General features: G+C 36.7%; 1 protein-coding gene across 1 annotated transcript in view; it reads left to right on the forward strand.

Annotated features, from left to right (window-relative positions):
- Window positions 1-10,498, forward strand: part of LOC107854219 (folylpolyglutamate synthase-like) — a gene marked incomplete at its 5' end in the record, with an annotated part of 15,067 nt that extends 4,569 nt beyond the window's left edge. The window contains 7 exon segments of the mRNA XM_047403396.1: window positions 123-200; window positions 6,102-6,266; window positions 6,354-6,653; window positions 8,377-8,455; window positions 8,622-8,774; window positions 9,284-9,444; window positions 10,027-10,498. Coding sequence (XP_047259352.1) covers window positions 123-200; window positions 6,102-6,266; window positions 6,354-6,653; window positions 8,377-8,455; window positions 8,622-8,774; window positions 9,284-9,444; window positions 10,027-10,086 — 996 coding nt within the window.
- Window positions 10,499-10,799: the final 301 nt, after the last annotated feature.

Raw genomic sequence — 10,799 nt, forward strand, 5'->3', positions numbered from 1 at the left:
GAGAAAATGTCACATCTTACAAAATTGTGTCCCTTGTTTAAACAGAGTCATCCTGTTTTAGGCTTTTCATTTCGTGTCTTGTTCATTTGTTTTATTCCTCATCTGTGTTTATGCTTAAATAGCGAGGAATTCCGGCCTTTACTGTTCCCCAGCCTGACGAAGCAATGCTTGTGCTTGAAAAGAAAGCTTCTGAGTTGGATGTAAGTCAAAATTTCTCTTATATGATAGAAGTGTTAGTTTCCTTTTGGTCCTAATAGTTATACCCTTGTCTCAACTGTGACCTGGCACTTTAGATTTCATCAGTGGAACCTTTTGTTTTGAGTGACTTGCAGCTGGCATTATTAAAAGTATTTGCTGTGATATGGTTTTGGTTTGTATATGTAGTTGTTTCCTGTAGTAATCTATTGATGAAAATGGTGACCCGAAAGGTTTGGATAAGTATGGTTTTGTACCTGTTTAGGCATGAAGTTTGGATGTTTGTTTGTACATATGTGGATCTGAGTATGCGTTTAATTCTCTGTGCACTTGATGGTGGCAAAGTTACTGATTGGCAATTGCTGGGGAAGACAGACTGATGGTTTATCAGAGTGCTCTATTTCAGCATTAGTTTCATGACTTGGGAGAATTGATGTTGATGTGCAGAGTTTTCATTTCCCGCATTTTAGTTTTCCAAATACTATTATGATTTTTCTAATTCAGAATCTCTTGCTTAGTTCTTATTTTATACAAGGAAAATCAATCTATCTTCCGGTTGTCGAACATGGCTTTATTGAAGTAGATTTACACAGGAACTTCAACTCAGGTCAATGTAAACTCTTTTATGTGTTTCAAGCTTAAGTATGAGTTCAGGAAGTGCAAAATCAAAGCTTAGTTATAACCAATTAAGTAGATGTAGGTATTAAGTCAATGTTTGCATCAGGCAGAATATAAGCATTGGCTTTTGTAATTGGTTGCAAAAAGTATTGTGATGAACACATGATCTATATATATTTGGTGTTCAAGTAGATTGACATGTAAATTTCCATTAGATCGGCAACTAAGCTTGCAGTATCTTAGCTCAAAGGTGAGAGGAACAAAAAGTAGTAGTAACTAGTTTACTTGCTGACATCCAAGGGGGACTTCATCGAAATTCGTTAACTTGATGATAAAATGTCTCTCCAGTTGGAAAGAAGGGTACTGAAATAAAAGGTCTTGGGAGGGATTCAGTTAAAGGAGAATTCTGATGTCAGATATCTCTTATCAACTTTTCCTTCATTTGAGGGAAGAATTTTTCATCTTTAATCTATGATGAACTTCCCTTCTTAACAGGAACAGAATCGTGTTTAAGTAGTTTTTTTGTTGATGTTAGATGTATTATTGTGTGTTAGTTTCCAGAGAGTGAAGAACATAAGAAACTTATTTTACTTGTTGATGAACAAGTGGAACATAAGTTTGATAAGTTTAACAGAGAGAGATTGATAAAAGCAAAAACATATCTTTATTGCAGATTTAAACTTATTTATAGGTTACATTCATAACTGAAACTACATAACTAACTCCTAAGGATAAGGATAACAACTACAGATAAGATAGAAACCAAATAACTGCTTCCAGATAACTTAGAAATATCACTGTTGCAGCACTTATGCATTTTTCTAACACTCCTCCTTGCTTTAAGAGCTGCAAACTCCAAGTTTATTCCTGAGAAGTTGGAATTTGCTTCCAGGTAAAGGCTTGGTGAAGATATCAGCCAGCTGCTCCTCGGTTTTGCAATAGAGCAGAATCACATCACCGGTTTTTTGCACTTCCCTCAAGAAGAAAAGCTTTATATTGAAGTGTTTCATTTTGGCATGAAATACAGGATTGTGAGAAATTGCTATCGCAGATTGGTTGTCCACAAATACTTCAGTTCCTTTTGTTTGATTCATATGCAGATCGGCAAATATTTTCCTTAACCACAGAGCTTGATTCGCTGCTGCTGTTGCAGCCACAAATTCTGCCTCTGCAGTGGATTGCGCCATAATATCCTGCTTCTTTGAGCACCACGAAAATATTCCGGATCCAATACTAAAGCAATATCCAGATGTGCTCTTCATGTCATCCACTGATCCAGCCCAATCACCATTAGAATACCCAAGTAGTTTCAGATTTGGATTTTTCTGAAACTTGACACCATAATCAATGGTTCCTTTGATGTATCTGATTACTCTTTTTGTTGCTTTTAGATGCAGCTCACTAGCACAATGCATGAACCTCGATAAAATGCTTACAACATATCAGGTCTTGTAGCGGTGAGATACATCAAACAACCGACTAAGCCTCTGAAGTATGTTTCCTCCACTTTTTCTGCTCCATCATTCTTGCTTAGTTTCTCTTTCTGGTTCATAGGACTACTCATCTCCTTGCAATCTTCCAAGTTGAACTTCTTGATAATTTCCTTAGCATATTTCTTCTGGCAAATGAAAACTTCATTCTGTCCCTGTTTGATTTCCATTCCAAGAAAATAGGACATTAGACCAAGATCAGTCCATCTCGAAGGCTTGCATCATTTCTTGCTTGAAATCTTCAATATTCTTTGTATTGCTCCCTATAACTAGTACATCATCAACATATGTAGACACAACAAGAATATCAATGCCATTATGCTTAACATAAAGTGTAGATTCTGATAGACTCTTTTCAAAGCCTAACCCAAGCAAATGATCATCTATTCGATCATACCAGGCCCTTTGCCTGTTTAAGTCCATAAAGCGCCTTCCTTAGCCTGTAAACTTTGTCCTCTTTTCCTTTTATCACAAAGCCTTCGGGTTGCTCAACATAAATTTCTTCCTGGAGAAAACCATTAAGAAATGCCAATTTGACATCCATCTGATACACTTTCCAGCCCAATTGCGCAGCAAGAGCAAGAAGTAACCTGATCGTGTCAAGCCTAGCCACTGGTGCGAATGTATCAAAGTAATCCACACCAAAAATTTGAGCATATCCCTTAACGACAAGCCTTGCTTTATGCTTGTTGACTGAACCATCAGCATTTAACTTTGTTCTGAAGACCCATTTCAACCCAATTACTTTTCTGTCTTTAGGTTGATCAACAAGCTCCCAAGTCATGTTCTTCTCAATCATAAACAACTCCTCTTTCATTGCAGTCACCCAATTTTCATCATTCTTAGCTTCAACGTACCCAGCAGGTTCACATACTGCCACATTACATCTCCGATATATATCAGTAAGTAGTCAAGTACCTTTAATCGGTGAATGATCCACCACTTCATCTTGCGATGAGAGTGATATTTGCTTTTCAGGAACTTTGGCAGGAAACTTATCTGCTAAATCCGAAGAGTTTAGAATAGATTTCTTTGAGTCTTCCCAACACCATTCTTCATTCTCCATAAAATACACATCTCTACTGAAGATTATATTTTCAGTTTGCGGTTGGAAGACTTTATACGCCTTTAAAACTGCACTGTATCCAATAAAAATGTCCAGAACAGATTTCTTATCTAGCTTGTCTTGTTTAACTTGAGGAACATAGGAAAAACAGGGACAACCAAACACTTTAAGGAAGTTTAATGATGGTTTGAACCCATACCAAGCTTCAAAAGGAGTTCGACCTTTCACCGCCTTTGTGGGAATCCTGTTTTGGAGAAAAACTGATGTATTTGCTGCTTCTGCCCAAAATTTCTTTGGCAAGTTCTTCTCGTGCAACATGCATCTGGTCATCTCCATTATGTATCTGTTTCTTCTTTCAATTATTCCATTTTGTTGAGGAGTATACAGAGTAGTAAGCTGATGATGAATCCCTGCTTCCTCACATAAAACGTTGAATGGTTGAGAAGTGTATTCCTTTCCATTATCTGTTCGTATGGACTGAATTTTACAAGCAGCTTCATTTTTCTTTTGCTTTGAACTTCAGAAAGACATTAGCAACCTCTGACTTATGCTTGAGAAAGTAAATCCAACACATACGAGTTAGATCATCAACAAAAATGATGTAGTAAAGACTACCTTTTAGTGAGGAAGTCCTTTGAGGTCCTGCTATATCGGTATGAATTAGTTGCAATTTCCTTGATGCTCTCCAAGTTGTCTTTGGAAATGGAAATCTGCTTTGTTTCCCATATTGACACGTAAGGCAATTTGAAGAATTCACTTCTAAAACAGGTAGGTCCTCGACTATTTCTGCCTTTTGCATTTTAAGCAACCCTTCATAGTGATAATGTCCGAGTCTTTTGTGCCATACTTCTGCAACATTTTCGTTGGCTGAAAAAATCACATGCTCCTCCTCAAATGGATCTAATGAGAAACTTTTACCTCTCATTCTTACTTTAAACATTTCTTGATCTGATGCATCCTTGATCAAGCAATGTTTGGGACGACCCGGTTCATACCTACTCCGTAGGTGTCGGGGAGGGGGGGACCACTCCGGGTCTGACCTACGCGCCCTCACCCCAGCTTCGCTGGAGGGGCGTTTCGAACCCCCAACCCTGGCACACCACGGTAAGCAAGCTTACCACTGAGCCAAGGCCATCCCTCGATCAAGCAATGTTTATCTTCAAAATTTAATTTGAAGTCGTTTTCCATCAATTGACCAACACTAAGCAAGTTTTGATCTATTTCAGGTACATAAAGCACTTCAGAAATTGTTTTTGTACCTGAGTGACTTGGAATAGCAACCGTTCCTTTTCCTTGTACAGGAATATATTCACCGTTACCTATCCTGACTTTAGTAATGGTCGTAGGCTTCAATTCCTTGAAGAGATCCTTGTCGTTTGTCATGTGATTAGTACATCCACTATCAATCAACCAACACTCACTTGATGATTTACTTGAAAAACATATAGCAACAAAGAGTTGATCTTCCTCCTCTCCATCCACGATTTGAGTATCTGCTTCTTGTTGCTGAATATTGTTCTTGCAAATGACCGCTTCATGCCCAAGTTGATTGCATTTACTACACTTAGCATCCGGCCTTCTCCAACACTTTTATGGTGGATGGCCTTTTTTGTTACAATGCTTACATTGAGGAAAACTTTTCTTTTTGTTTCCAGTTTTTCCTGTTGCAGAACCTTCTGGAGCTCTTTCATCATTCTTCTTGTTCTTTTTTTTATTTTTGTCTCCATCTTGAGGCTTGGCAAACAATGCTCCCTCGGTATTTCGTTCATCTCTCATGACCTTTCGTTGTTCTTGAGCCTGTAAAGCATTCAACAACTCCGCCAAAGTGATCTTGGACAGATCCTTGGTGTTTTCCAAAGTAGTTATGGTTGCTTCAAATCTTTCCGGCACAGTTACCAGAATTTTTTCAACGATACGAGAATCATTAAACAGGGAACCAAGCAATCTTACTCTGTTTGCTACGTTCAGGATCCTTTCAGAGTAATCTTTTATGGTTTCGGTTTCTTTCATCTTCTGCATCTCGAAATCTCCTATAAGATTCAAAACTTGCATACCTCTGATCCTCTCATCCCCTTCATATTCTGACTTGAGATAATCCCATGTGTCTTTGGCTGACTTTAGAGACATAATTCGAGTGAAAATTGAAGAAGATATTGCTGAAAATAGACAAGCTTTTGCCTTTGATTTTCTAGTTTTCCTGTCTTTATGGTTCTTGATTTGGACCATAGTTGGATTGTTAGGCAATGGAGGAATTTCATAATCTTCTTCAACTGCCTCCCACATATCCATAGCATCTAGATAAGTTTCCATCCTTACAGCTTAAATTTGATAGTTATCACCATTAAAAACAGGTGGTGCCATAGTTGAAAAACTTGATTCTGCTTCCATGCTTCAGAAATTTGTCTTGTTTCAGTAATTACTTGTATGAAACACCCACAGATCCCTCAAGAAATAAGGGCTTTGATACCAATTGTTAGTTTCCAGAGAGTGAAGAACATAAGAAACTTATTTTACTTGTTGATGAATAAGTGGAACATAAGTTTGATAAGTTTAACAGAGAGAGATTGATAAAAGCAAAAACATATCTTTATTGCAGATTTAAACTTATTTATAGGTTATATTCATAACTGAAACTAAATAACTAATAAGATAGAAACCAAATAACTGCTTCCAGATAACTTAGTAGAAATATGACTGTTGCAGCACTTATGCATTTTTCTAACATTGTGCAGGTACATCTTGAGCTAGCTGCTCCACTTGATGCCAGCGTGCTGAGTGGCTTACATCTTGGGCTAGAGGGTGAGCACCAATATATAAATGCTGGTCTTGCCATTGCATTATGCTGTACTTGGTTACAGAGAACTGGCCACGTTGAGATTAATTACCTAAAAGAGATGGTAAATGATATCTCATGTATGTTTTTTGTGGCGTATCCCTCTTTTACCACCTTTAACTTCATTCTTGTGTTCCCCCCTTCAAAATAGACACATCTACCTGAGCAATTTGTTAAAGGGCTAGCAACAGCTGCTTTACAAGGCCGTGCTCAAATTGTGCCGGACCAACTCATAGAAAGTGAAAGCACAGGGGACCTTGTGTTCTACTTGGATGGTGCCCATAGTCCTGAAAGCATGGATGTATGTGCCAAATGGTTTTCACTGGCAATCAAAGGAGATTACAAGCAGCACAAATCCTATGCCAGTAATCATGGACATAATGAATTGGGAACCTCACATGATTCAGTAGAGATTAGCCATCATGAAGCATCCAAGAAAAGTTCAACCCAAGTAAGCTTATCTCAATTTCACTCAAAAGATTTCTTGTATGCTACGTTGCTGGTTATAGAGTATAAATTTTAAAAAGACTTGAGCTTTTATTTGAGTTAAATGTATAAGTCAAATTATTGAACAGACCTGAGGTTTCTTTATCATGTATACACATATATATGTGTGTGTGTTTCTAAAGCTGAATTAACATCTAATTTTGTATTGAGTCAGGCAGTGTTGTATAAAATGAGATGGAGGGAGCACAATCTAACAGGGATAACTCCATTTCTAATTCACGCCTAACTATTTCAACAGATAAAACTGTCGAGAACCCCTCAGAGGTTTTTCTATATAAATCTCACCTTTCCTGTTGTTCAAATATTGTAGAACCTCCCTTGTTTTATGGTTTGAGAAACCACACCTGTTTTTTACTCTCACCAGTTGACCAACATGGCCCTTTGAATATTTGTACTATCTGAAAAGAAATATATTGGAATAGTCAAAACACATGTTGTTCGGATTCGGGTGCGGATCTAGAGGTTGCATTCTTATCACATAAATTTTAGGATTCGGGGGTATGGATTTGAGTGCGCGTATACGGCCAATAAATGTATACAACGACATATAAAGTATATATTTTGAGTAGTTAAACTTATTGAACTAAACCTAATAAGACTTCGTTCTTTATAAACACCAATGTTTTATTCTTATCTCGCGTAATAGAAAAGCATTCTGAAATTACATATATATATATATATATATATATATATATATATATATATTTGAAAGCATCCAATATCCAATCCATATCCACGCCATGTTGACACGGGTGGGGCAAGGATTTTGAAGAGTCTGCACAATACAGGTGAAAGCATATATATTATATGTATGTCATAAAATGTTGAGAGAAACATAAAAACACATTTTTAAAATATAAAATCCTTTGGTTCTTAAATTTACCCCCCAAAATAAAAAAGAGAAGCAAATACTTTAGTCCTAAAAGCTTCAAATTAATCATTAAAACCATAGATTTAAATACTACAAGGGAAGATGGCTACTCTAAACCTGCATAAGAGATATTATGCAACACTCAACTAGGAGAGGTGTACGGAAGCTCAAGGGAGGTCTATGTATCATTTTAATGATTAGTTTCAAGCTTTTAGGACTAAAGTATTTTTTTCAAGCTCAAGGGAGGTCCATGTAATTAAAGCCTTTTATATTATCAGTATAAATCTTTTTGACAGGCCTAAGTTTCAAACATAGTTCAATTACTTTTATGGAACGAAACATGTCTAGCAAGGTGACCAGAAGACTTATTCTTTGGATAGTTCTCAGAAGCTCATTTTGATGTGAAATACACCCTTCGTTCTAAATTCAATCTTTTAACAAACAAGTGATGCTGACAAGTCAAATATATTCTTGAGATGATTCACAAGCAGATGAATTTTGATTTAATTTAGTAAGCTAATATATCAAGTTTTGTTTTAGTAAAATATTTTAAAAACTAATCTATGCTCAATTATCCTTCCAAGTCTTGATCTAATATTTTGTATCTCTAATGCAGACAAAATAAACAGTTGTTTTATTACATATATATCTGATGTCTTCAAAGGGCCTACGTGGGGGGTTGGGTGGTGGTGGTAGTTAAAAAAAATTATTATTATTATTATTATTATTATTATTATTATTATTATTATTATTATTCTTTGCACTGCTAAATCTGGGAATGTTGTCAAACCTGCAGTTCTTACTCTTCAACTGTATGTCAGTGCGGGATCCTGAACTACTTCTTCCAAGGCTGATGAAAGCGTGTGCTAGTCATGGTAATTACTTGGACGCAGTCAATCTTACCATTGAATCCTTTAGATAATTAACAAGGATAAAATTTTTCAAATCTTGTGGTCATCTGATGCTGAATGATAATGATACTATAACCCGGTGCGCTTAATGGCTTCTTTGCAACTTTTGACATTGAGTCTAATATTTCAGGAGTCCACTTCCAGAAAGCACTCTTTGTACCTAATGTTTCAGTATATTACAAGGTGGGTGCAAGTGCCTCAACAGCAACTGATACTCAAGTTGATCTCTCATGGCAGTTGACTCTACAAAGAATATGGGAAAGCCTTGTTCGTGGGGAAAAAGGTTACAAGTCCTATTGAACTGGAATATGAGTATCTCTTTCTTTCAACTGAAAGAATTATCTGCTTATACGTGCTTCTGGAAGTCATTTTCTGTAATATGCCCAGCCATACTATTCGAAACATGCAGGACAGTGACTAACAATCCTGTTATATCTCACCAAGTATGATGTGATCATCATGATTGAATGAGTTAGACAAATGTCGTTTAGGGGTCATATTGAGCAACAATCTGCTTTTTATCATCCTTTTCCCTTTTATTTTAATGGACCTCTAGGCTCTAAGAAACTAATAGAGTGACTAATCTTTCTGCATGTTTATGCACACTGATTAAATAGCGTACAGGCATCAATTAGATAAATCTGTTGTGCCACATGTCTGTTGTCTGTATAAAAGCCTCAAATATTGCCACAAGTTTGAGGAGATTGTTTTCCTTGAACACCTCCCTTAGCATAGACATAATTGATTGCTTAAAGATAAGTTGTGCATTTATCTAAGCCTCTTTAGTTACAGGCAAGGATGTGAAGAATACAGACCATGTACATGAAGAAGTACCAGATGATTCGGAAAAAGGAGTTCAAAGTTGTGAGAACAGCAAAGTGTTTCCTTCACTCCCAGTAGCAATAAATTGGATTAGGGACACTGTTCGTAAAAACCGATCTGGTCGCTCCCAGGTAATTCGCATCATGCATGCTTGCTGTGAATCAATGAAAAGGACAACTTTTTATCTTACAGGAATCAAAGGAAATCAATTTTTTTTTTGTTTTGATAACCGCGGTGTCCGCGCCAACATGCGCGTACCTCAACTTGTGGTATCTTTTTCCTAATTGGTATTACTAGTTAGCATTTCACTAGGATCTGTATTCTGCGATCTTTACTACTACTTGTTGATTTATTTGCGGTATACTTCTTATTATTTTGCTGTCATTATTTTCCTTTCTTTCTTGCTTTGATTACTCTCTATCAGAAACAACCTCTCTATCCCCGAAAGGTAGGGATAAGGTCTGCGAACATCCTATCCTCCCCAGACCCCACTTGTGGGATTTTATTGGGTATGTTGTTGTTGTTTCTGTCGTGTGGTGAAGTCATGTTCACTTCTACTAGTAACTCTTTTACTTGTGTAATACCAAATATTACGTTATTCGTCTTCCATAAGTTTAACTTATCTATTTCTGTTGAGTAAAATAGTATTGTCCTTCAGCATTGTCCCACTCCTGTATAAAACAAACTAGTTAATGTTTCTGTTGTTTATCTAGGTTCTGGTGACGGGGTCATTACATCTCGTGGGTGATGTTCTGAGATTAGCCAAGAAGTAAGCTGCTACCAACGACTATATATAGTCCTCGGTTTTTCCAATTCGTTCTTGCTTGTGATATTCTGATGAAGCACAGGAAAGACTCGATAAATTTGTTCTCTGTTTACGGCCCTGAATCAACCTCTCAGTTATACCTGCAGCTCCAGTTGATCCCCAGCTCTCATGCTCTTGGTCAGAAGTTGGAGATTGATTTTTCATGTATTAATTGCATTTTCAATAGATTCTTGTGGACTGGTCTTTCTCCGGATCCCGTGCATAGCAGAAACTTAGTGCATGAGGCTGCTCTCACCCCCTTTTTAATTGCATTTTCAACTGTATTTTTTTTTACTTCACCAAAACATATAGTATGATTCTTTTGAAATGTGTTCAATTAACAATTGTCATATTTCTCTCAAATGTAAGTGTTCTTTGCATGAGAAACCTTTTCAAGGACCCAGCAGCACGTATTTGCAGTAGTTTTCGTATTTACGAAAAGTATTACTCCATATGCAATTCACAGTGCATAAATTATTATGTAAATGAAGTACAAAATACTGATTAATTTACACTAATAAATAATGATAATAATTTTGTTAACTACATGCACAGGTACAACAACATACCCAGTGTCCTATCAAGTGTAAAGTGTACAGTCCATGGTCCTACCTCAAATGAAGTAGAGAGGCTATTTTTGAGACTTCCGGCTCAGAACAGATAACAATATAACAAACAAAA

Source organism: Capsicum annuum, unplaced genomic scaffold, assembly GCF_002878395.1.
Source record: "Capsicum annuum cultivar UCD-10X-F1 unplaced genomic scaffold, UCD10Xv1.1 ctg4057, whole genome shotgun sequence".
Taxonomy (NCBI): domain Eukaryota; kingdom Viridiplantae; phylum Streptophyta; class Magnoliopsida; order Solanales; family Solanaceae; genus Capsicum; species Capsicum annuum.